The 27,536-nt window shown below is 37.8% G+C and overlaps 1 protein-coding gene and 1 pseudogene across 1 annotated transcript; one reads left to right on the forward strand and one right to left on the reverse strand.

Moving 5' to 3' along the window:
- Positions 1 to 1,939: 1,939 nt before the first annotated feature.
- LOC112007693 (uncharacterized) lies at positions 1,940 to 11,990 on the forward strand (annotated as a pseudogene).
- Positions 11,991 to 14,953: 2,963 nt separating this feature from the next.
- LOC111985466 (putative ABC transporter C family member 15) lies at positions 14,954 to 27,321 on the reverse strand. The gene is given in 16 exon segments (XM_065766250.1): positions 14,954 to 15,420; positions 21,668 to 21,907; positions 22,030 to 22,093; positions 22,210 to 22,730; positions 23,057 to 23,107; positions 23,110 to 23,329; positions 23,455 to 23,619; positions 23,720 to 23,925; positions 23,928 to 24,321; positions 24,417 to 24,503; positions 24,597 to 25,045; positions 25,048 to 25,196; positions 25,198 to 25,363; positions 25,366 to 25,854; positions 25,857 to 26,021; positions 26,108 to 27,321. Coding segments are annotated over 16 exon segments (4,332 nt in total). The 5' UTR covers positions 26,949 to 27,321; the 3' UTR covers positions 14,954 to 15,295.
- Positions 27,322 to 27,536: the final 215 nt, after the last annotated feature.

Here is a 27,536-nt window from a genome sequence, read left to right on the forward strand (position 1 = left end):
AGAAGAACTAACCCAGTAAGATAACTTAGCATTTTCGGCCATCCTTTTCTTCAACTCCACTTCAATAGCTTATTCTTCTAGAGAAAGCTCAATGGTGGCAGGATCAACATCACCAAGGATCGGCAAAAGTAACTGATTAGCCATGTCCTCAAGAGTAGCGGTGAGTTCATCACAAGAGAAGAGGAATGTGTGAGTGGTGGCACACCACCGGCGAACCAAATGACGAAGGTTCTGGAGGTCTCAGAAATTGGATAGACTTCGGGATAGGACAATAGCCTTTAGAACACCAGCTCGCTGAAGTAAACCCATGAAGCCTGTATCAGATAGCTCGCTGTCAACTCACTCCTTCCAACCCGAGGCAGTACCTGACCCAAATTCGAAATGGATAGGCACAGGGAGCGCAATCCCTTGACGAATGACTAGATCGGAGATGGAGGAAGACACCGGGGCCCAAGAAAAATCAGGGTTTCGTCGGTAAAAAGCGAGCCACACACAGCCCGGCGGCGACGACATGTAGTTACCGAGAATCTTGGGGAAGTGAGGACTGATATTATACCAATGATCAATTAGAGGGGCGCGCTCACTATTTGGGTCATGGTGTGCCTCTTCCTCATCAGAGTGGTCCGAATCGAAGTGCAAGGCCTCTTTTTTTATCTCTTGTTTGACAGAAGGATCGGAAACGACCCCTTTCCCTTTACGGTGGAAAGAGGCTTGAGTTTTCACCGGTGCCATAGCATGAGAACTTGATCAAAGTAAAATGGGAATGGGTGTTCGAAAAGAAGAAAACGATGGAGGAAGAGAAACAGATAGGATATTTTGGAAAAAGAAGAAGTTTATGTCTGGATTGGAAAGGGACTCTCTTCTTAAATACCTAGGTTATTAATGCCGGCATGAAGGGAGGTGACTGGTCAGCCATCGAGAAAAGAATGAAATTAATGAGGCGGCGGTTATGTCTTAAAGCAATTGCCATTTTGAGAAATTCGAAGAGTCACTACTGTTCATGGCAGGAAAATACATATATATATATATATATATATTAGAAGGAGTCCATAGTTTAAAAAAGCTCGCGAAGGAAAAGAAAGAAGTAGAGTGAAAAAGACAAGAAGGCCTTTTATTCACATATGCACCGCAAGAACGCTCCATATGTTCAGGGGGCTAAATGTTGAGGGTTATTTTTGTAAAACGCAAATAGAAGGAAGGAAGCCCAACCTAGCAATGCAGGCAGCAAATAGAAGTGGCAAGCATAGAATAAATCCATTAAGCCCAAGCGGTAGAAATAATGAGTCACAGGTCCATAAAATAAATAAATGGGCCTTGAGGAAGCAAGTGGGCTCAAAAGGCCTGGAAAGAGAGAATAACAAACCCATGGGCAGTGTATGATGTGAAAAAATAAGAATGGGCCGCGGCAGATTTAAAGTAATGTAAGCAAAGAGAGTAGGAGATTGTTGGCAGGCCCACAAACTCCAAGGATGAGTATGAAGTAATTGGGTCGGGAAAGCCCAATGAAGTAAGTATAAGCCCATGAGAACACAAAGTTAGGAAAAGGGTCGAGGAAACCCAAAACAAGTAAATGGGCCATGGATGCCCAAAACAAGTAAATGGCCTGAGGATGCCCAAGGGGACACAGAAGCCCTTAAGTAAGAAAGCCCATGGCCATGCAAAGCCATTTGGGGAAGAAAGTAAATGGCAGGTCTAAAAGAGGACCAGCAGGACCAAGTCATTACAGCAAGAATGACAGAATAGTATCTCAGGACATGATGGCAATCAAGAAATGGGCTAAGAGAAATGTAAAACCCAGTATCAAATGAAGCCCAGCCCTTAAAGGGAATAGTGAATCATAAAACGGCCCACATAAAAGAACGAATAGGTGCGGTAGACTAAGTAAACAAAGCTCCAGACTGCGGTAAACGCATGAGCAGCAGGCAGATTTTGGACATACATGAAAAGGAAGCACGCGCAAGGCTCAGGCACCACTAGCCTGTACCCAGCCAATATGGGACATGGTGGGGCCATGGGTCAGAGGTAAGAGGTAAAGGAGATATGGTTTAGTGGTGGGGAGAGGGGAAAAGACCTATTTTGTAGTTCCTGCCCAAACCCTTTTGAGAGGTATGTCTTGCTGGGATGATAGACTGCCTAAAAGAGGCAAGGTTGAGGAGGGAACCGTTGGGTGCATGCCATGAGGGAGAGAGAAAGAAAGCATTTACGCCGTGGCAGGAAAGGGTGTCATGGTGGACTAACAAACGACATAAACCTGCCTTTGTCTGGCAAGGGTAAGTGGTACACAGACGAACTCTTTGGTGGTTAACAAGTACGTCTAGACCAGACAAAGGCTGTTAAGGGGTAAAGTGGTAAAATCCGGTCACGGCAGGCCCTATAAAAGGACCCTTGCCTTGCCTTGTAGAGGGATCAAAAAACAGAGGTATTACGAAGTAAAATGAAAACAAAAGGAAAACAAGGGAAAGAAAAAAAGATAAGAGAGAAAACAGAAAACAAAGAAATATAATATAATGGGCATGCACCAGTAGGTCGATTTCCCTCTCTCCCCCTTTAAATCTTGCTCTCTTCCACAACATAAGGAGGATTCTTTTTTAGGCATTAACCATTTAGGACCGGTTCCCTCAAAGCCATTAATCCCCACGGCAGGATCTTTCTTGGGAGATTATTTGTATTGAGAGGAGGCGTTCTCTCCTTTTTGGTTTTGCTTCTGCGGACTGAACTTAAACTTGATTTTTATACTCATTCTTGATTAATTCATATTATCTTCTTTCTCCTTTACTTTCTTCGTAAAAGACATTGTTATGACTGTAATTATGTTTCATAAGTAGGTATTACTTGGTCATTTTCCTTTAAATAGTCAGAGTACTCTGTTTTGTTGCTATTATTATATTTGCCTGTCATAACTCATCTGAAACAGCTCTGTCTCTCGTAAGCACGCACCTGGCAGGCGAGGTATAGTTTGTGCACAAGCCGGCCCAAGTTGAGTTACAGTTGGACCAGTCTCAACTCCCTTACTCAGAAAAATTTGGGCCCATTACCGCAGGAGGCAGCCCAGCCCAACGCACAACACAATAAAGGCCCCTACAGGCATCAAAACCCACAAAATTCTTTTATTCCTATTCTTAGATTGCAAAACGTCTATGGAACTTCATTAGGTGCCAAATTGCCAATAAGCTACCTTTTGCATGGAACTAAGAGTCTGGCTTTTAGTGCCAAACTCTCCGGCCACACAATATTTGCAAGGAATTGAAAGTCTGGCTTTCACTGGAGATTATTTTTTTTGTTTATTTATATTTACAACTCAAAACTTAAAAGAGTTATTTTAAATTTTGATTGAAGGAGCTTGGAACTTCGCATGATTGGATTTATTAGAAATTCAACAAGTAGAATCCAAAATTTCATTCTTTTTTATTTTTTGTTTTGTTTTGGGTCAGCGTCCGAACCACAATGATGAAAGGCTTTGTACAACAAACAATGACGTTGTAGTTAAGGGCGTAGCGACATTGCTCATGGGCCCCCCAATTTTTTTTTTCTCCTACTAACTATACTAGTAATAGGATATATTCCTCCAAAAAAACTTAGAATCGGCCCCCCCAATTATTTCTAAGATTTCTAGTTAGTCTAAAAGATAATGACTAATAGTTGATCTTTTCAATTTTCCAAAAAATTTATAATTAATCCAATGGATAATAACTCACTCTCTAGCATCATTGACAACCCATTTCCCAGCATAATTTCAATTTTTTTTCATCTTTGGTTACGTACGGAGCTTTGTTGTAGCTGCTAGTGCCAGCCCATTGCCCCATTTTCTGTCTTCTCAACACAAAAACTCCTATCTCAACCAAAATTATTAATCCATTTTTTCTCCTGGTGTAACATCATCTTCTTGACTCTTTAAAAAAGTGAATATGCAAATGCATTTTCTTTTCTCCCTCTTTTATCAATCATCAATGTTATTTTACCATTATAGTATTATTTTTGTTTCTTTCTTCTACCACTATGTGTGTGTTGATATGCATAAGGGTATTTAAGATTTTTTTGTTCACATTTTTGTATTGCTATCTTTATTCCATTAAAGATTGTTGGGCATAATTTTGATATGAAGTGTTCTTTTATTGGATTTTTTTTTTTTTTGGTATTTGTCTATAATAAACTATATAATTTTTGTATGTTCATTAATATTTAAGAATATAACAATATATCAAAGTTAATAATTTTGTATTCAATATGAACTATGGTTAATATATCAATACTACAATTCGGCCACCCCAAGTAAAATTTTCTAGCTACACCCCTGGTTGAAGTGTCACAAAACTTACCAAGTATGACTTCGCTCGATCTGGTGCTCTTTGCAATGGGTCTTGCCAGTGTGGGTCGGGTCAAGCACAGTAAGATGGATCTTGTGGGTTAAGAGAGTTAGGGAGATTTTAGGGAAATTAGATGAGTTACAGAAGACAATGGATAGGGTATTTTAGTTCATGAGGAAAATTTATAGGGTTATATTAGGGTTTTTAATTTCATTGTTTATTTTTTTTTATAATTCTATAATTAGAGGTGGGGGAATTTAAATCCTAGATGTGTCATTTGAGTTATAAGGCCATTGGAAAAGTTATATTAGTCTTTAAAATTGCTAGAGGGAGTACAACCAGGGGCGGAGCTAGGGGGGTTGAGGGGCAGCTGCCCCCCTTGGCCAGCCCAAAAAAAAAAAAAAACCCCTTAGTTTATCGCTAATACTTATTAAAAACTCCAATCTATTTTTTTCTTTTGATAGAAATAGCAATCTAGATCAAAGTAATACATCTATTTGGACTATCTTCCTTTTCTTATGAGGAATTTTATCTAACCAATAGCTCTACTCACTCACACTTAATGATAATTTAGCCAAATAAAATCCCACTCTGTTTCTTTAGTCTTGAAACAGAGCATAACTCCACCTAAATAAACTAATAAGTAACCACAAGTCCTCCACTAGCATGCCTTCCACATATGTTTTAGTGTTTCCAATATTATATATTTACATGATGTGCATAAAGTGCATATATCTTATACAAGTTTTGTCTCCCCTCAACTCAAATCCAAACTCCGCCACTGAATACAATAGTAAATTAGTTTCAAAGTCTCATGCGTCATGCAACTTGTTAACCATCAATTGGGTGTATGATTTAATTTGAAATTTTTTTTATGAATAGAATATCAGTTCTCACAAGGCTATTCTATAATCACCAAGAGGACATGGTTCATGCTCTTTTCCTTTTCCCAAAATTGGCATTTTTTGGAATACAATTCCAATATGAAACCACAGCACTCTTAAGCAAAGTACAATATGATTTAATGGAGAAAATTGCTTTTTGCCCCTTTCAAAGAAAAAACCCAGCATTTTGCCATTTTTCTCAAACTAATTAGGGAAATGCCCCTCTTTTGAAAATCGAGTTTCTGAAAATCGATTTAGGCCCTATAGCGGCGTTTTTAAGGACCATATAGTGACGTTTTAAGGACCTATAGTGATGTTTTGTAACTCGATTTTCATAAAGTCGAGTTACATGCAATTTTTTTTTTCTTTTTTTTACCTATAACTCGACTTTATGAAAATCGAGTTACAAAACGTCACTATAGGTCCTTAAAACGTCACTATAGGGTCCTTAAAAATGCCGCTATAGGGCCTAAATCGATTTTCAGAAACTCGATTTTCAAAAGAGGGGTATTTCCCTAATTAATTTGAGAAAAAGGGCAAAATGTTGGATTTTTTTTTTGAAAGGGGCAAAAAGCAATTTTGTCCATGATTTAATCTCTAGTTGGGTAAACAAACTATCACCCTTGGCCAATTGTTGAAACAAGCGAAAGAATGAATACCGGAATTTTCAACCCTCCCCACGATTGCACCTGTACACCCGACTTGATAAGTACCTTCATGGACAACTCCTGAATCTCCCTGTTACAAAATAAATTTCGATGGAGCTACCTTTGATAAAGATAACAATGTAGGTATGGGTGTTATCATTCGGAATAATGAAGGTTTAGTCATGGCTTCTTTGTCACAACTAATACCTTTGCCGCCCACGGTCATTGAGGTGGAAACTTTGACAACAAGACGAGCACTTGAAGTGGTAGCAAAAGATATTCACTTCCTTAATTCGCACTTTTCAGCTTTCAATTTATCCCATATATGTAGGCATTGTAATAAGGTTGTTCATTCATTTGAAAAAAAAAAAAAAAAAAAAAAGCAATTCTTTTCCACCCTTATCAGTTTGGATGGAGGATATACTACCAGACATTATTTCTGTGCTACAAGCTGATTTGAACAACTTCTTTTAATAATATGCACTGAACTTCTATAAAAATAATAATAATAAAAAATTAAAAAATAAAAAAGATTACCAATCTGAATTTTTCATAATTTGGGATGTGGAGTGCAAGTTTTCCTTAGTTTAGAGTGATATTTTATTAATTAACCCTTTTTATTCAGTATTTTTTTTTTTTTTTGAGAAAACCCTTTTTATTCGTTAGTCATCAAATTTGTATTATTATTGTTGAATCTTCAATAAGGAATAGCTCGCACAAGTAAATCTTTTACGTCAAGCATTAAGCTCCTTCTCCCAAAAAAAAAAAAGAAAAAGGCATTAATTAAGCATGTGAATGAGCCTTTAATTGCAACCTCCACGATTACATATGAGAATTCTAAGTGTGTGACATTAGAAAAGTGATGAAGACTTCAATTTTATGTTGCAAAATACAAATTCATAAAGACTTCATTTTAATGCTACAAAATACAGGTCACAAATCATAAAGAATAATAACTTAAAAAACAATTAAATATGTTTTCCATGATTAGAGTTTGATTAGTTTTAAATTTAAATGTAGTATTGTATTTAATTGTTGATTATTGATTTAATTTTTTAACCAAAGTTTGATGATGATTTTTTTTCATTAATAAATATGCATTGTTAGTTTCTTTTTGCTATATTTGGTTTGATATCTTCATTAATTTTTTTTTTAATTTAAAATTTAGTGTTTCTAAATTGACATTTGTTTTGTATTCCATTTTCCCTTTGATGCTTTGCGAGTGAGAATGAATGTGCCCTAACATTCCTCCACTTTATGAGGACAATTTTATTAATTGAATTTAAGTAAAATATTATATGTTTAATTTTTTAAAATAGATGAATAATAATATGTCGAAGATAAACTATATTTTAATCTCACTAAGTTGAAGGTACTATTCTATTCAATCGTTTAGCCAAATTTTCGTATTAAAGTTATAGATTCTATCTTCTGATAGACGTTCATGTTAAATGATTTATATATATATATATATATATTCTGTTGCTTAAATTAAGAATTCTCTGTCATATGTTACTTTTTAAAGATAATATTAGCAATATAGATGATACTTTTGGTTTATAAGACAAGATCAACAAAATGTTATTTTTATATAATTACATCTAGACGATATTGCAATGTCATGATGGATAAGTTGGTCTTATTTTACTATATAATCTAAGTAATCATGTGTTTTATGAATTTGAAGAGTTATATATTGTGGGATTTGTTCATATGTTCATGTGATGAAAAAAAAAATTGTCTTTTCATTTGATTTTATTTTATTTTTCTACTTTATGATATATAATTTAATGATTATGAGAAAGAAAGAGATGTTGATCTATGTTTTGGAGGAAAATACACCTATAAGAGTTGATTTGCATACATATTTATAGTATACATGGTTATAAGGTTGTATAATAGTTCTCACACTATAAAAGATAACTTTTTATTGCATTATGTTTTCATACTAATCTTACTATATATAATATCCAACTACAAAATATATTATGTGTTGATGCCCATTTTTTACAAATTTGTACCCAAATGCCTATAAAGAAGAAAGCCTAGTGAGAAGCAAGGCCCAAATCCTTTTGTATAAAAAAGATAGGCGTGAAAACTAAGAAGAAAAACACATGGCAAGCCCAAAAGGGTCCGGCAGGATTGAGATAAGCAGCAAGCATAACAATCTGGTATGGTAGGAGATGCCAAGCCACGAAGCAAACACCCAAACTAAAGGGAGGCCCAATGATCCAACAAGGCCCAACCCTTCAAAGAAAGGGACAAGTCATAAACGTTGGAGATGCAACCCAGAAAAAGCCAAAACGCGCACGGCAGGATATGCACACCTATTCTCAGACCTCGACAAACGTATGAAACATCAAGAAGGTAAAGCATGCGTACGACCCAGGCATCACCAGCCTATACCCAGCCACTATGGGAAAGGGTGAGGTCATGGGAGAGGGCACGGTTTGGCGGTGGGGAGAGAAGTGGAAACCCATTCTTGTGCTTCTTGCCCAGGCTCTTTTGGTGGGCATAGTCCTGCTGGGATGACATGCCACCCAAAAGAGGCAAGACTGGGCAAGAACCACTGGGTGCATGCCATGAGAGACCGAGAGGGAGAGGGTACACACTGGACGAGTAGAAAATGAACCTTCATTGTCTGAAAGCCACAGGTCAATAGTGGTAGTCAGAACCATTGATTCGGTAAGTGGTCAGCAAAAGGCTCCCATACCAGACAAGGGCCATTAAGGGGCTAGAACAATAAAACCGGTCACGACAGGCTCTATATAAAAGACCCGTAGTTGTGTACAGGAAAAAGGAAGGAGGGAATTCGAAGAAAAAACAAAGAGGAGAAAACAAAGAAAAGAAAGAAAGAAAGCAAAAAAGAAAAGAAAGGCAAGAATTCTAAGAGAGAAAACAGAGAGAAAAGATAAGAAAAACAGAGAACAAAAGAAAGAAGGAAAAACAGAGTGTTTTATGGCAGGCATGCATCCAAATGGGTTAACCCCCTCTCTCCCTCAATAACCTTGCTCTTTATTGGAGGAAAATATGACTCATACCCGGGCACATACCATTTGGGGCTGGCCTCTCAAAGCAATTAATTTCTCCTTTGAAGTTACTTGCGTTGAGGGAACAGTTTTTCCTTCCCTGGTTAGAGTCCCGCGGTAATACTTGGTGTGGCAGACCCATTACTTTGATTTTACTAACCCCGTTCTACTCTTTATTTAAGTTTTATTCTTTGAACGTGAGGCCTTTTAAGCCATTTACTCTATTTATTGCGGCAGAAATAGTGACTGCATTTTCTTTACGTTTTCCATATTATATCTGCCTGCCATAACCTCTTAACAATGACTCTGCCTGCTGTGAGCTTATAAACAGACTTTAGCAGACATGGTGTGGTTTGCGCACAAGCCATGCCAAGATTTTTTTTATGTGCAGGAAGTAGAAAAGTATTCCTGCAGTAAAAATGAGGAGTAGTCATTCACATGACAAAAAACTTTAAAGCACAGTAGGAAGCTTTAATGTACAGCAGACAGTTCTATTGCACAGCAGAAGGCTTTACGGCAGGAAGCTTTACTGCAAAACAGAAAGCTTTATCGCACACCAGATAACTTCATTACATAGCAGAAAGTATTGCTGCACAGCAGAAAGGTCAATCCTGCAGCAGAAACTGGAGAAAAGCCTTTTGCGGCAGAAGCAGAGGATAAGCCTACTTTGCTGTGTCTTCCCTCATACTTGGACTCAACGTTTGTGCACAAGCCGAACCAAGGTGTGTTCCAATTGGGCCGGTCCTGACTCCTTTACTCAGAAAAAACTTGGGCCTACTACCGCGGGAGGCAACCCAGCCCAACGCACAACACAAAAAAGGCCCCTACATTAAAATGGCGACTCTACTGGGGAGTTGGGATCAAGATGGGGAGAATGAGATATTTCTCCATCGCAAACATGTTTCCAAGTCCTTACCAAAGTAAGATATGCAAACGTTCTTAAACCTTCCAAGCTATACTCTCAGGAAAGTATCCAAAACGTCATAGCAGTCCATATCAGAATCCTATGGCAGAATATCACAACAGTGTGGTGGAATTCTATGGCAGAACATTGCAACAACGTTACCGCAGGACAGTACCATAGCAGAATTCTACGGTGGAATATCACTAGAACCTCAAAAGACACTAGGACCTTCCATTCACTAGGACCTCAAAAGACACTAGGACCTTGAACTATTTGGATTTCCTTCCATTCACTAGGACCTCAAAAGACACTAAGGATACACAAGGATCCAACTAATAAATATGTAACTGAAACCATACTGTGCAAGGGCAGCTTTTAAGAGTCTCCAATTGACTCTATCATACGCTTTTTGAAGAACTAGCTTTATAGCCATCATGTTGGATTTAACTTTCCTTGTTTTGAAACTAAGTAGCATCTCTTAGACGATAACTTGATTTTCTACTACCCACCTATCCGGTATAAATGTTAACTGGCGGGGGATATGGGCTTGTGGAGGAGGGGTCTCAGCCTTGTCACCAATATTTTAGATATGATCTTATATATCACATTGCATATTTAGCAACGTCACTGACTCACTAGACAACATACATATGTATCCAATGTGCACAATCAGTCAGGCTTTGAAAGCAATATGCTATCATCCTCAGTTTTTCCTATTGTAATCTTTGTGCGAGATGAGGTACTTCTGCAAGAAATTTTATCCTATCTTGCCATAGTCTTGGGGATATATACTGTGTTTGAAACAAATTTCTAGCTTCCTAGGACCTAGTCCTAGGTTTCAGTTCGAGGAGTATTAAGTCTTATAGTAAGATGGTTAGGCCGATTAAACTTCTTATGCTATAAGATTGTCCATTGGTCAATGTGCTAAGTTTTTTCACTACCAGTCAAGACCGGGTTTTACAGTATAAGCTTCTCTCAATTTTTTTCCCATTTTATAGCTATACCCACTTTTCGCAGCAGTTGGTGTAGCTGTTGGCATTTGTGGCATGCAGCTTGTAAGGAACATCTGTGCCAACCTTGAAGTGAGGTAATCTATTTTATGCTACCTTGATTCCAAGTCTATTATGATTTTTTCTGCTATTTAAGCTTAAAGTGAACTGCCAATCTGAGTATGTGAGTCGTGTGAATTTTGGTAATTGATTGGAAAGCCTCACTCCAGCACAGCATCTTATAGTGTTATAGTTATTCAAGTCCTCTGTTTCTGTCCATGCTAATCAATCATGTTATAAGATCTTTGCTGATATTTAAACCAAAAATAAGGTTCTGTCTTAATACTCAAGTCCTTGTGAATTACTTGTATTTGATTAGATGCCCCCGTAGAAGTGTCTTATAGTTATTTTTTTTTTATTTTTTAATTGTCACAACAAGTGGGTAAGGTGGAATTTGAACCCTAGTTCTCCTTATAAAGGAGACCAAGCAACGACACTGAGTTACAAGACTCTTGTCAAGGGTCTTATAGTTCTTTGAAGATACAACACTGCATCTGCAGGGATTCATCTTGGAAGATAAGTTGGACAGCACAAAAAAAATTCCCATAGGAAAGAAAAAGGAAAAAAGTCTCCACAATAGTTTAACATATCCAAATTTGAATACGCTATCAGGTTTACCAAAGAGCACAGAACTGCAGGAGTGCTTGACAACTTTGAAGAGGGTAAGAAATATTCATAATATGCTGTCAGGAAGTTCGTATGCAATAGATCCCCGCAGATCATGCCATCCATCAACAAGTTCTTCTCGGATCCAAAGATTCCAAACTGAATCAAATGTTGTGAATTGAAGATTGCTAGATATTTGAATTTTGAAAATGGTGGCTGTCTGCTTAAATATTTGATTTGGAGAAAAAGAGATGCTACTTTTTTTAGATGAGGCATGAGATAATTACGTTCAACAGGGTTCCATCATGTTGATGCATGAGCTCAACCATGGAGTAATAAGGTCAATATTTACAAACTGGACATCATCTTTCTTGTTCTCCTCCACCCCCCCTTTTTCTCTCTGTGTTGCGTGTGGTGCAGGTTAAAAAAGAGAGAAAAAGAAAAAGTTCAAAACAGAAGAAGAGAATTTTGAACACAACTCAGACTTGGTTATTTTTGTTCTCTAATAGCAGGCAAAAGTTTGAGAATCTTTTGCAGTCAATAGTTTCTGTGACTGAATAGTTTGTGCATAAAGCATTTTTAAATAAAATTTAAAATCAGTACTTACTGTTCAAAACCATGTTTTGTTGTCAATGAAAAATAAATATATTTTTTTCCAGAATTGGCAGAGATTAAACTTTTGCAATGTAAAAAAAAAAAGAAAAAAAAGTGAAAATCACATAATTTTTCACAATTAGAATTTGACCAGATATATCTCCAAATATACAAAGAATTTTGAGTTTAACCCTGAAATAAATTTTTTGGTATCAATGCAAGGAGAACTCCAACCAATTCATCAGGATTTGAAATTTGAAAACACACACACAAGAGAAAATTTTTTAGCTGAGAACCCCTTTTAGTTTTCCTAACCTGTTACTACCTCATCTCTGGCTAAGCATTATAGATTGCTCCTAACTTGAATTTGAGATTATCAACTTGCTGAATTTAATGCCTCAATGCCATGAATCCTTTATGGTCCGTTTGGATTGAGGAGGAGGGAAGAGGAGTAGAGTAGAGTAGAGTAGACTAGATTTAGCACAAAATTAGTTTATTTTTAGCTAACACTACTCTACTCCCCCTCCTTCCCCCCTCCATCCAAATAGGCCATTAGTTCAGATTAAGATTGGTCAACATGTCTTCACTAAAATAAAAAAGCGGTTAACATATCACAAGTCAAGAAATTTCATATCTTACAACCTTAGCACAGTGACTTTTGGATGATCTCCTCAAGAATCCATCCACCAAATTTGAGAATGTAGAATTCTTGAGTGACTGAACTGGCGATTCCTACCTTACAGAACTCCAAAGAAATCAAAAGGTGGCCATTAATCTTGTTTCACTGTATCTTTGATTCAGTTTCTCTCTCCATTTACATTAATCTCGCATTTGAAATTGGATGATCTCCTCAAGAATCCATCCACCAAATTTGAGAATGTAGAATTCTTGAGTGACTGAACTGGCGATTCCTACCTTACAGAACTCCAAAGAAATCAAAAGGTGGCCATTAATCTTGTTTCACTGTATCTTTGATTCAGTTTCTCTCTCCATTTACATTAATCTCGCATTTGAAGTACATAGATTTGAGAATTCTTTATGAGAGCCTAACATATTTGATTTTCCTTCATTTCCTTTGGCTATGGTTGTTTCAATGCTTTAACTACCAGTTGTACTAATAAACACAATGACCTAGTACAACCTTTACTGCAAGAGGTAACTACAAGTTCATTGGTGATGAGTGTGCATTCACCAATTCTGGAATTTTGAGACAGTGGATTTACTAACTCAAAGAAATTGGTATTATGGTGCATCGCATTGGTATACGCGCAGCTCTTATGGTATTAATTTACAAAAATTCTCTATCCATTAACTATATGTTCTTGTTTAAACAACAGTGAAATCATTAGATTCACCAGTATGGATTCTGAAAGTATTGGAGACTTGTGCTGATAAATCCATGGAGTTTTGTTGCTTCCTGGCCCTGATCATCTTTCACAGCAAAATCAAGTCTCTCTCTAGTAATATAGATCCTTTGCGTGGCATGTCCTCTTCTCTTCATTGGCATTCTTGCAATCTCCATGTGGTATCAGGCAAGGACAAATTTAAATATTGATATGCTTTTTAACTGCTTCTCAATGATTATACCTATATATATAGCATCACACTACTTATGATACTCAATGAATAAAATTTTATATGTATTATCTCACCATAATGATAATTCATAAGCATGTATGCTTCATGCATCATTTTCTTTTATATGTAGTTTGTGCTTATTTCAACTTTTCTGCAGGCTTATAGCATTACCGCTGCCAGAGAACTAGCTCAAATGGATGGAGTTCGTAAGACTCATATCACTAGTGCAGTCACTGTTTCAATCAGGAAGAATACTTCTTGACAAATGATTTGAGTATACTCATCAATAGCAGTGAAAGGCTTGTACTGGAAATATGCATTGACATTACTATAGGCCTTTGTTCTAAGCCCCCTCTCGAACGACACTCTAATCTCTGCCTAGCTAAATCTTGATATCTTAGTTCAAAGCGCAGGCTTCCAGTACATCCTCATAAAAGTCGTTGTTTAATTAACACAGATTGCGTATCATTTACATAGCTTCTACAATGTGAAAATGTGCAGATCACAGAATTTTTAACAATAAAAATTTGCTCAGATAAGTTTCCAAATATACAAAGCATTATGATTTCAGTCCTGAACCAGTTTTGTGGCATCAATGCAAAAGCTCGACCTACAATTACTTCAGGAAAAAAAGAAAAGAAAAGAAGAAACACATATGGGAAAAACCTCTATCTGAAATTGCCTCAAAATTGAGTTTGAAATTGTCAAGTTGGCTGATTTACTTGCCTGAATACTATGGATCCTTTGATTAAGAATTAAGATTGGCTAACATGCCAGAGGCGGGTAGCATTGTATAGGTAGCATAGTACCTTACTCATCTACTACCAGAATTGTTTTTTGCTGCACTGAGTACAGTGCAATTATAGTGTTCATGCTTTGTGTTCATAACTTCAGCCCTATTTTTCACCAATATTTAAGGATCTCGAATTCTGATTCCTTGACTTTCTTTCATGTTAGGACTTATAAAGTTAAATAAAAGAATTTCCGTTGATAACTTTGGCTACAATGATTTTATCTTTTCTGAGGCTTGGATCATTAATTATTTAAAGCTTTTGAGCATGGATTTTGAGAATTTTTTTCTTTGGGAATGGATCTCTTTGATCACAACGTTGACACATTAATACATTTGTAGTGGAAGTGTCGTAATATCCTTTTTCCTATCTCTCAACTGAAACAGAGGTAATTTACCAACAATTTTCTTGCTTTAGCTCACATTGCTATACCACATTACAAAGGAAGTATTTGGTAGTCCATAGATTTTAACCATGCCAATTAATTTCTTGTAAACAAGAAAAGATTAGCTTCTCCAATCCAAATAGTAGTACACCAAATTTCATGAGAGAAAAAGTTCATTGCAGTTATAGGTTTTATCAAATTTGCAATTGCATTAATTGTAACTCTTTGGTTAAAATATTTCATTACTTGATGGTGTTGCCACAGTATAATTCTCTGGCAACAATGCTGTTAGAAACTATATCAATGGTGTCATTGATGATCTACAATTTATTCGGAATAATGGTTTTGCTTTCATGAATCTTGAACGTGTCAATTGTCAGAGCTGTTTGCTGGAAGTCTCATTTTGGCTGTTCAGGGTGTTTGGTATGTAAGATGGTTCCCAAGCGCTTGGAACTTGAATGATTCACTGTCTGACTTTCAAGGGGGCTGCTATTATCGGTTTGCATCATAATCTTGGCCTTCATTCAAGAAATATCCCTATGGCAGTTACTCTTGGATGATCTCCTCAAGAATTCAGCCACCAACTTTGAGAATGAAGATGACTTATCCTTGAGTAACTGAGCTGGGGAGTTATACTCTACAACATTGCCTGTATTAAGCAAAATATCAGCACTAATAAGCTGAAATTGTTCACAGTTAAATCTAATATTAAGTAATTCTATAGTGCTAATTTATGTTTTTTGGATTTTAATTCGTCTGAATCTTTTATAGTTAGTGAAATTAAATAAATAGTGGTACTAGTTTCTGTTCTTGTAAGCATTTGTGTGTGTGTGTGTGTCATCTACTTGTGAACAAAAGATGAAAAGCTTGAAAGAAAGAAAAGGAAGTTGAGAGAAAAAAACTGTAATGGAGAATTCTAGAAACTGTATTCAAGATGCTCAAATGAAAAATTACATGGAACTCTATGTATATAGCTCCTATAACTGAACACGTGATATTTAACCATAACAAACTATCCTAATCTTACGGAATAAATATCTGGTTTGTTACAGAAAATATCTAGAAGAAACTACTAGAAGAAACTAGTAGAAACAAAGATCACAATGCACAGAAGAAGACCAAGCTTGAAGCATTAAATCAAAACGTTGCCGTGTTAGTAAATGAGAAACAGTGATGTCTTGAGTTATAAAGAGCATGGTCTTTCACTTATCCAAACGATGCCTTTATTTATAAAGGAAATGACACCGTTTGGTAAGTTATCGTTATCTAGCCGTTGCAATAGAATTTGGTAAATCTGGCAATGAATGTCTTCCTCTTTCATCCCCCTTCCCCCTCAAAATCAAGGGGGCGAGAGGCACCATGATTTTGGAGCGCAAGAATTGAAATCAAGCAGTAGGAAGACTTTTAGTAAACACATCTGCAAGTTGATCAGCCGTGATGATGAATTTGACCTGAAGATCCTTGCGAAGTACACAATCACGAATGAAGTGATAATCAACTTCAATATGCTTCGTTTTGGTGTGAAAGACAGAATTAGAAGCTATGGCAAGGGCAGAGATGTTATCACACCAAAGCTTGGGAGGAGAAGAAAGAAAAATGCCCAAATCCTTCAACAATTGACGAAGCCAACAAAGTTTAGCAGTGGTGGAAGCCAGAGCACGATACTCAGATTTAGTTGAAGAACGAGACACAGTGAGTTGCTTCTTGGCACTCTAGGTGATAGGGCTATACCCCAAATAGACCAAATAACCTATGGTTGAACACCTATCATAGGGATCACTAGCCCAATCCGAGCCAGAAAAGGTTGAAAGAGAAAAAGGACTAGGTTGGAGGAAGATGCCAAAGTTCATAGTGCCATTGAGATACCTGAGAATATGCTTAGTAGCAATGAGATGTACATCAGTGGGTTTGGACATAAACTGGCAAACTTGATGCACAGCAAAACTGAGATCAGGGCAAGTAAATGTCAAGTAAGGCAAAGAACCCACCAAGCTACGATAAGGATGGGGATCTACTAGCAAAGAACCTTCATTAGGCACAAGTCTCATGTGAGGAGCACTAGGAGTACTGACAGGCTTAGAAATAAGCATATTGTGCCTTTCAAGAAGATCATGAGCATACTTGGCTTGATTCAAAAACAATCCTTTAGCAGTTTGTGTGATTTGAAGACCCAAAAAGTAGTGAAGATCACCAAGGTCCTTAAGCTCAAAAGCGTGGCTAAGTTGCTTAATGAGAGGATTGAGAAAGGAAGGGGTGTTGCCAGTAAGAACAATATCATCCACATAGACAAGAAGATAAACCAGAATTTTGCCTTGTTTAAAAATGAAAAGAGAGGAATCAGCAAGTGAGGCATGAAATCCCAGATGAAGCAACTAAGTAGAGAATCTGTCAAACCAGGCACGAGGGGCTTGCTTGAGGCCATAGAGTGACTTATGGAGCTCGCAAACATAGTTAGGGTGGATGGGATCAATGTACCCTGGAGGTTGAACCATGTGAACCTCCTCTTTAAGCAAACCATGAAGGAAAGCATTCCTGACATCAAGCTGCCGCAGAGGCCAATTGAAGTGGACAGCTAAAGAGAGAATAATCCTTACTGTAGGAGGCTTGATGACAGGATTGAATGTTTCCTCAAAATCCACACCATATTGCTGATGAAACCCCTTAGCAACCAGCCGAGCTTTATACCTACTAATAGAACCATCACAGTTGTGTTTGAGCTTAAACACCCATTAGTAGCCAACAACATTTTGAAAGGTGATGGAGGAACCAAACTCCAAGTATCCTGCCTTTGTAAGGCCTCAAACTCCTCATCCATGGCAGAACACCATTGAGGAAATTGAGCGGCAATCTTGTATGTAGGAGGCTCAGTAAGAGTATAGTCAATGGAGGTAGGTTTGGCAACATAGGCTTTTGGTTTGGAAATGCCAACCTTAGATTTAGTAACCATGGGCTGGGTATTAGTGGTAGGAATGACAACTGGTGGAACAATATCTGGTGACTGTGATGTAGTAGTCAAAGACTCAGTAATAATGGAAGTAGTGGAAAGAGGAATGGTATGTGGCATTTCTACAGGAGGTGTAGAGCTAATGGGTGATATCTGTGCATTAGGTGAGGATAATTGTGATACTGGAGCAGGAGTAATGGACTGTGTCAGCAGTGAATCAGAGGATTGTGACAACAGTGGTGCAAGGACAAGAGCAGTGGGATAGGATGTGTGAGCAAGTGGTGGAGAGGTGAGATACGACAACCAAGCAGGAAAAGTGGAAAACTGAGAAGTAGCAATTGAATTTGAGAGACCAATGGATAAAGAAGAGACCTCAGGACCCAAGAATTCATTCTCATTAGACAATACATGCCTAGAAAGATATATTTTATGAGAAGAAGGTTCATAACAAATGTAACCTTTAGAATAGGTAGGGTAGCCAAGAAAGACACAAGGCTTAGTATGGGGTTGTAACTTGTGAGTATTATATGGCTTAAGGAAAAGGAAGCATGTACAACCAAAGACCCTAAGGTGTGTTAGGTCTAGAACAGAATTGACCAAAGTTCCCAAGGAGACCTATTATGCAGATTGGTTGTAGGAAGCCTATTAATGATATGAGTTGCAGTGGCAACTGCATAAGACCAGTATGAGAGAGGTAGTTTTGAAAGAGATAGCATAGTGAGTGAGCACTCAATAAGATGTCTATGTTTTCTCTCAGCAACACCATTTTGCTGTGGAGTATGAGGACAAAAAAACTGATGGATAATGCCTTGAGAGGAACAAAACTCAGCAAAGGCTTTAGAGGAAAATTCTCCACCACCATCTGACCTAAAAGTCCTAACTTTCAGATTAAGTTGAGATTCAACAATGGTTTTGAAATGCTTAAAGATATTAAAAACATCTTATTTGAGTTTAAGCAAGTAAACCCAAGTGAATTTAGTATAGTCATCAACAAGAACAAGATAGTATTTGAAACCATTCTAAAAAACAATAGGGGTAGGACCCCATACATCACTATGAATAAGAGCAAAGGGTGCTATAGATTGAATATTAGACTTAACAAAAGGAAGTTGTTGTATTTTGCCACTAAGGCAATGCTTACAAAGTGTTACAACATCAGAAGTGAGCTTGAAAACATCAGAATGTTCAAGAATAGAAATGGCAAAATGTAAAACATTATCACTAGGATGACCTAGTCTACGGTGCTATAGCAACCATTTATTAGACCTACTGATATTAAAAGCTGAAGGTGGAGCTGTAGGAGCTGAATTGAATGAAGGATGTGTGAATGAAGAAGGCTTGGCTTGAAGCTTTGAGTAGATAGGATAGACACCATTCTCACTCAAGCCCCTGTAGAGGAGTCTCCCCGTAGAAATATCCTGGATTTTGAGCTCATTAGCATCAAAATGACAAGAGCAATTATTATGTAAACAAAACTTGTGCACTATTAAAAGATTCATGGCTACTCTAGGGACATGAAGAACATTTTTGAGTACAAACTTATGATATTTGGTATGAATAGAAAAATTACCTATATTGTTGATTGGAAGGGCTTGACCATTACCTATAGTGACTTGTTTAGCACCCTTATACTAAGAAGGATTGGTAAGATTGTTCAAGTTAGCTGAAAGGTGATCAGAAGTACCAAAATCAGCCAACCATGGATCTTGATTGCCAGTGATAGCAGCATTGGAGACACTAGCCATAGCTGCAAGTTTCATTGGAGGATTTTTGCCTTGATAAGCAAAATCCATTCTGTTATAGCAATCCAATGCTGAATGTCCTATTTTTCCACAAATCTGACACACAAGACGACCCGAATCAGCTCTATAGGACTGATTTCCAAATTGAGTGTTAGATTGGTTCTGATGTGGAGAAAAATTCTGATGAGAAAAACCACCATTGTTGTTCTTATATCGGCCACCACCTCTTCCTCTATTAGAGCCATTGCGGCCTCTACCTCTACTAGACCCTTGATTTTGAGTGTTACTTTCATTATGTCTAGAATTAGAGGCAAACGTAGCCAAAGATGGAGGAATAGACTCAAGATTCTCTGCCATAGCCTGTTCTTCACTCTGCAACATAATGGAGAGTTGCACATATGTGATTGGATCACTCCTAGTGCGAACGGCTGAATAGAAGTGAGTAAAATCTTTAGACAAGCCTCGAAGAACAATACAAATCAATTCTTCATTATCAACCACAACACCTATAGCAAGAAGCTTGTCTCTTGCAATCTTGATCTTTTGCAAGAACACATTCACAGTATCACTTCCTTTCTTGAGACTTTGTAGCTCAAGCTTCAGATTCAAAATGTTAGCTCTTGAAGTAGAGGTGAATCTTTGTTCCAAAGTATTCCAAACCTCTCGAGAGCTTGTAACACCAACCACAAGAGAGAACACTTGTGGAGTCAGTGTGGAATTGATCAAAGAAAGTAAGGCCTTATCTTTGATTTTCCAAGTTGAGTACTTAGGATTCACATTCACAGTGGAAGAACCTTGAGTATCAAGAGGAAATTGACATGACTGTGGCACAGTGCCATCAATATGATCAAACAGTGAATAAGCTTCAAGAATGGTGACAAGTTGATGCCTCCATGGTATAAAATTTGTGTAGTCTAACTTGATTGACATCAAGTTCGACATGTTAGAGAGGAGTAGTAGTGGAGATTGCAATGGTGGAGTGTGAATTGTGGAAGGTAAGCTAGTTCTAGATGTGGAAGCAGTAGTGGAAGCTGTGGAAGCCATGGAAAGTGGCTTTGATACCATGACCGAAAGATGAAAAGATTGAAAGAAAGAAAAGGGAGTTGAGAGAAAAAAACTATAATGGAGAATTCTAGAAACTGTATTCAAGATGCTCAAATGAAAAATTACATGGAATTCTATTTATATAGATCCTATAACTGAACACGTGATATTTAACTATAACAAACTATCCTAATCTTACGGAATAAATATCTGGTTTGTTATAGAAAATATCTAGAAGAAACTAGTAGAAACAAAGATCACAATGACTTCAACTGCAGAACATTGAAGCAAAGCTACGGAAGAAGACCAAGCCTGAAGCATTAAATCAAAACGTCGTCGTGTTAGTAAATGAGAAACAGTGATGTCTTGAGTCATAAAGAGCATGGTCTTTCACTTATCCAAATTAGGGCTGTCCACGGGTCGGTCTGGGTTGGGTTTGTGCCCAACCCGGAACCGACCCACCGGAATCGGGTGGCAAAAAAATGAACCCATTGCCGACCCCGAACTAATCGGATTGGGCGGATCGGACCATCAACGAGCGGTGGTCGGGTCGGTCGGGGTTGAAAATCCAGAAAACGGCGAAACCGGCGTGAAAACGACAAAAATAAACGCACGCATGAAAACGGCAAAAATCCGGCCAAAGTCTTTGAGGTTTCTCCAGATCTAGCCTAATCTAGGCCATTTTCGGCAATATCATGTCTAGATCCGACGAAATCTCACCGAGATCTTGACGAAAATGGTCTAGATCTCACCGGATCTACCAAATATTGCCGGAAATGTTGTGGGTTGGTCGGATCGATTTGATTGGATTCTGGAGAAGGAAAACCAACCTCCAACCCGCCAAACTCGGGTTTTGAAGGAACAAACCCGTCGCCGACCGCTAGAGAAATCGGATCAATCGGCGGTGGGTTGGGTTCGGTCGGCAACGGCGGGTGGGTCGGGTTGGCCGGGTCTCTGGGCAGCCCTAATCCAAATGATGCCGTTTATTTATAAAGGAAACGACACCGTTTGGTAAATTATTGTTATCTAGCCATTGCAATAGAATTTGGTAAATCTGGCAATGAATGTGAAAAACTAAATATTACATCTTTGGGGCACAGGAGTTGAGTTCTATCAATTTTTAAGATGGAATGAACTTTAAAGTTTACTGGATTTCCTAGATTTACCTTCATCAAGAACCAGAACCAATTCATTGTCAATAACAGTTGGTATACGATGAGCTACAGTAATGACCGTGCATCCCTTTGTCTCTTCTCTTATTGTTTCTTGAATTAAATTATCTGTTGCAGTATCTATAGAAGCAGTAGCCTCATCCAACACTAGAATTCTTCTCTTCTTGAGGAGAACCCTGGCCAGGCAAACAAGCTGCCTCTGTCCAACACTCCAATTTTCTCCATCTTCTGCCACTGCATCATTACCCACATTCCAAAATTAAAATCCAAGCAATAAAAGATAAATGGCTTTGTGAAAGAGTGAGAAAAGGAAACAATAAGTTACTTTACTAAAACTTATTTACTAAGTTCTATACCTGGTGCATCAAGAAGCCTTTGGTCCTGTTTCACTATCTCTGCAAGATGACACTTGATGATAACCTGACATATCAAGCTAAGTTAGTGAAGGAAACCCAAAAAAAAAAAAAAAAAAAAAAAAAGAAAAGAAAAGAGGAGAAGCCTCAGTGATTCTTTCAAAAAAGTGTTTTGAGTTCAACCTCCCAAATTTCTTGATCCGAATGCTGTTGCAAAGGATCCAGATTACTTCTCACAGTTCCCTGAAACAATGTTGGGTCTTGTGGTATTATACCCAACCTAGACCTTAAATCCTGTAAACCTATTTTACAAATATCAACTCCATCGATCAGAATCCTTCCTCCTGAAGGCTCCACCACCCTAAAGAGCGCTTGAATTAATGTTGACTTTCCACTTCCTGTCCTCCCCACAACTCCAATTTTCTTCTCTCCCGGGAAGGTGCAAGTGATCCCTTTTAGAACCATTGGAAGTGCAGGATTATACTGGACATGAAGTCTTTCAAGCTCTATCCTTCCATCTGTTGGCCATTCAGGCTTTGGCCTGTGATCTTCAATCACTAGGGGTGCTTCACTTGGTATATTTGTAAATTGGAGAATTCTCTCAACTGATATCATTTTGTTCTCAACATTGCACAGATTCCATATCACCCATGCTTGAAGAACATTTAGGTTCAAGCCATAGGTAGCTGCCAGTCCTGCTAAGCCTGAGATGGTTCAACCAGTGCATTAGTATAGCATTGAAATTTAATGGATTTAGTCAAAGAACTATAAAGATAACTTGATCATTGACAAAAGGATAAGAACAGGATATGTTGGGCACTTTAGAATGGATGGTATCAGGTATCAATAGTAGGCAGAAGCATACTTAATATATGTACATTTCCACACATTATCATTGAAGGGTTTTAATCTCGAGTAGAAATAAATGTTTGTCTTTCTTTGTTTGATGTATTAGTTGCCAATTGTACACTTTTTCTGTTTGTTTATTAATAAGAAGAGGGCAGGGAAACTTACTGGGGTCAAAGCTGACTAGGCAGGCTCACCAAGATTATCAGAACAAGGAAGAAAACAAGATTAAAAGAAAGTTGATCCGAACACACAACCATTCCATTGTGGCAGAATTGTGAAAGGTTACGCGAGAATAATCATCAATCAGGCTTAGAATTCTTGTCACAAAGCGCTCTTCCTGATTGAAACAATGAATAGTTGCTGCCCCAGAAACTGATTCTGAAAGTGTGCAAGATTGGGCCTTTCGAATTCCAACCATTCGGGCTAGTTCTCTAGCAGTGGTAATGTAATAATCCTACAGAAAGGTGAAATGAACACCACAGTTTAGTGATGCACCATTGTATGAAACATATATAGCTTATATCTTTAGTGAAGCTGTCAAAATACAAAATAAAATTTTAAAACAGGATTTGTTCTTGCCTGATACCACATAGAGATGGCAAGAACTGCAAGGAAGAGAAGGAAGACTTGCCACGCGACCTGGGACATTAGGATGATGATACTTAATAGCTGAATAAGTGCAAATGCCAACCCAGCTAATCTGTAGGGAATGTCTGTGTCTACGGTGCTTTGATCTGTAGAAGACTGCAATGGTGAAAGAAAAAAGGGGAAGTTATTCTGGAGTTTTCATACAAACTTCAAACAAAAATAAATCTTTTGAACTTCGAAATAGACAAAAACATACCCTACTAAGGATTCGACTTGAAGGTGTAGAATCAAAAAATGAAATGGGTGCTCGGAAAACTGATGTGATCATTCCACAGAAGAGACGCTGAGCAGTCTCAACAGCAATAGTAGCTAGCAAAACTGCCCTTCCGAATATGAAGATTGAGCTCCCACCAGACATCAAAACGAATATCCCTATCATATGCTTTCTATTGACTTTGCCTCCACCTCTGTTGCCCATGCAATCCAATAATTGCTGCCCATTTGTAGTCCTTGAAAGAGAACTTGACAGAGAAGAATAACTGGAACTAGAGTTCCTTTATAAGCAGAAGTAACAAAGGTCGAGTAAACACTCCATTTCACTCGACCAGTTTCTGTCTCTTCTTCTTGAGTTCTTGCTGTAAGTTTTCCATTATTGATGGGAGCTTCAAAATTTTCTTCTGTAACTTCTATCTGATTTATCTTACAGGGTCTACTAGTTAAGGTATTATCATCTTGGAGTGGGTTAACTTGGTCTAGTGATTTTATATGAGCAGCCATTTGTCTAACAAGTTCACCATTTGGATCTACTATCAGATCTTCATACTTTCCTGACTGAACTATCTTTCCAGCTTTCATCACCTATCAAAGTATGCATTTAAAACCAAGTGTTAAGAAGCTTGAGAGGACAATGAACTTAATTTCATAGAGGGCTGACAAGGATTTCAATGACTTACCAGAACAAGGTCGGCATCATCTAAAAATTCCACTTGATGAGTAGCATAGATGACAGTCTTTTGGGACAATAGTTGCATGAGACACTTCTGCAAAAAAGCATCCTGTATTTAATTGAAATCCACGAATGGTGCATGCATAAAAAACAAGAAGTTAAGAAACAATGAAAAAAATTAACTTGCCTTGAACAAATAGGTTCCAGTATGTGCATCAACAGCACTGAAAGGGTCGTCCAAGAAATAAACATCGGCATCACTGTAGACAGCTCTTGCCAGTTGGATTCTTTGCTTTTGTCCTCCACTCAAGTTCATCCCCCTCTCTCCAACTACGCTCAAATCTCTGTCTTGCCAAATCTTGATATCCTGATTCAAAGCACAGGCTTCTAGTACATCCTCATAATATGCCTTGTTCATTTCCTTGCCAAACAGAACATTATCTCTAATCGAACCTGTTTGAATCCAAGCAGTTTGGGGCACATAGGCCTTCCTTCCATAAACTGTTATTCCTCCCCCAGAAATCCTGGGAATTTCACCAAGTATACTAGAGAGAAGACTTGATTTTCCTGACCCAACCGGACCACAAACTGCAACCTTGTAACCTTTCATTATCTTCATCTTCTCCAAAATTTTATTGTAGGTCTCCTTAATTTTTCATCACTTGTTTCCCAAGCATATTCTCCTATATCAATTTCAATTGCGATATTCAAAGAATTTGAACCATGATAATGTATTAGCTTCTTTTGATCTTCTTCTCCAATGAAATCTTGGATACGATCAATTGACCTTTGTTTGAGCAATCATTGAAATGAGCTCAGGTAGGTTGTAGATAGGTTCTTGTAAAATTCGAAAAGTGGCCAAGGCTGAGAGGACTGTACCTGTTGTTAATGGCGTCTTCAATACAATGCAGACACCAAAAGTGACAACTGAAACAAAAGTTGGTGAAGCCCAAAGAGAAAGGCCACTGCTGAGCAAGAATATAGGTATTTTTTCAGCCAGCTTCTCTCAGTTTCCCTGAGATGAAGGAGCTTCTTTAAGAATGAGGGTTCCCATGAATGCAGTTTCAAAACTCTCATGCTCTTCAAAGTCTCTGAAGTCACTTTGATTCTTGAATCCTTAGCTTCCATGATCTTGGAGTGAAGTCTTTCTTGCATGTTGGCCAAAGGCGTGTTGCATACCATCACCAAAACTGTGGCAAAAAGAGCAGCAATGGAGGGGGCAGCACCTAGATTCCTGTAGAGGATGATCAAGGCCAGAATGACCTGGACTGGAAGCAGCCAAACTCCATGAATGTACCAGCAGAAGTCTCCAATTCTTTCAGCATCCACATTGATTAAATTTATAATTTTGCCGTTGCTTAAACCAACATGCCTAGTGTATAGAGATTTCTTGTAAATTAATACCATTAGAGCTGCCCTTAGTTGTATACCAATTCGCTGAGCACAAAATACCATTGTCGTTGAGTTAGTGACTCCATTGTCTTTGCAAAGAAGAAAATGAATGCAAGAATCAGACCATAGTGGGTGCTTGAATTATCTTCTTTTACCAACAGGAAATTCACAAAGTTTGTGATTAAGAGGGGACCCGTATAGGATGCAATTGTGTTAATTCCTATAGGGAAGAAAAAGAACAAAAGCATATAAATTATGTGGAAGAGAAAATAAAACAATTATAAGACTATAAGTACAGGGTGGTACCTGCAAAAGTTGCATTCATGACCAAGGATTTCCATATGGAATAGGCTATGGCCTTCGGCAATAACGATGCTTCAAATTTCTGTTTTCTGAGCGATTCTTCCAGCAACAAGGAAGCATTTTCTGCTGTTTCTGATTGTGGAATTGAAGGAACATAAGGTAATTCAAGCTTTTGAACTCGACCTCTTTTAAAAATCGGGTTTAACCATTGGAAAGTAAGTTGGCTCCAAATTCCAGCATTTGTGAATGCACCATCATCACCATGGAAAGTTTCATTTTCCTTTTGCAGTAAAGGCTCTACTACGTCACTGTGTTTCCTAGTACAACTAGTAGGGAAAGCATTGAAACAAAGAAGTATTGCCAAAGGAAAGGAAACAAAATCAACTATGTTAGGTTCTGGCAAAGGACTTGGAAAATCTATGGATTTCAAATGTCTGATAGTGTAAATGGAGAGAGAAACTGAATCAATGATGAAGGAAAAGACCCACCAGAGGATAAGGATTAATGGCCACCTTTTGTCTCCACTAAGAATTCTATTTTTTGATAGGACTGCTACTAAAGTAGCTAAAACCCAATTCATGAACAAGAAGACAGATTTAATCGTGATAATCCTATGATTCCAATATTCATACAAACCAAAACCAAGGTACAAAGTTGAGATGATGACATTAGATATAACAGTGATCATTGTAAAAACTCTAGACCCTCTAACTGGTCCGTGTTTCTCATTTATATCACCATCTCTCCTTTGTCTCCAAACATTTTGCAAAACCCATGTCAGAAATGCTATGACAAATGTTAAGTTGAGAAACTCTAAGGAGATACCAATCATGACAGGCTCCATATTCTACAAGTGTCCTAGTTCAAGTGAGATGAGTATCGTGGCTAAGAACTAGAGCAAAGTGAGTCTGCAGAGAAAGCAAGACCTGCATATCAATGCCTTGATAATACAAAACAATGGCAAGAAAAGAAACCGAATTGAAATTTAAATATTCATAAGGAAAACAATAGCAAAATTTCAGAGGATATGGATTTATTGATTTAAAGAACTGGTACCACCAGTTGGGACGTGTTAAAGAGAAGCAACCTGTGAAAATTTGAAGGACCCATGTGACTCTTTTAAGGGTACGGACAAAAGAGTGTTGAAGTATTTGTACTCAGTACAGGTCTGAGAGATTCTTATATATAAATAAACAACACGCATAAGAACTGTCCCTGTCACCACCAACACCACCACCACCACCTTGGAGCCTCTCTCTGTCACTTTTTATTCCTGAATGGAATAATATATATGAAGGAAAATTGAATGGAGACCAGAATCTTAACAGTCATTGCATCTCTTTGATTGGATTGACCACATCTATTTTCCTAATTTCTAGCTGTCATTTTTTGAGCATTAAGAAAGTAAGAATGTGTTCATGTATGTCTTCAT

Source organism: Quercus suber, unplaced genomic scaffold, assembly GCF_002906115.3.
Source record: "Quercus suber isolate HL8 unplaced genomic scaffold, Cork oak 2.0 scaffold_695, whole genome shotgun sequence".
In the NCBI taxonomy this organism is placed as follows: domain Eukaryota; kingdom Viridiplantae; phylum Streptophyta; class Magnoliopsida; order Fagales; family Fagaceae; genus Quercus; species Quercus suber.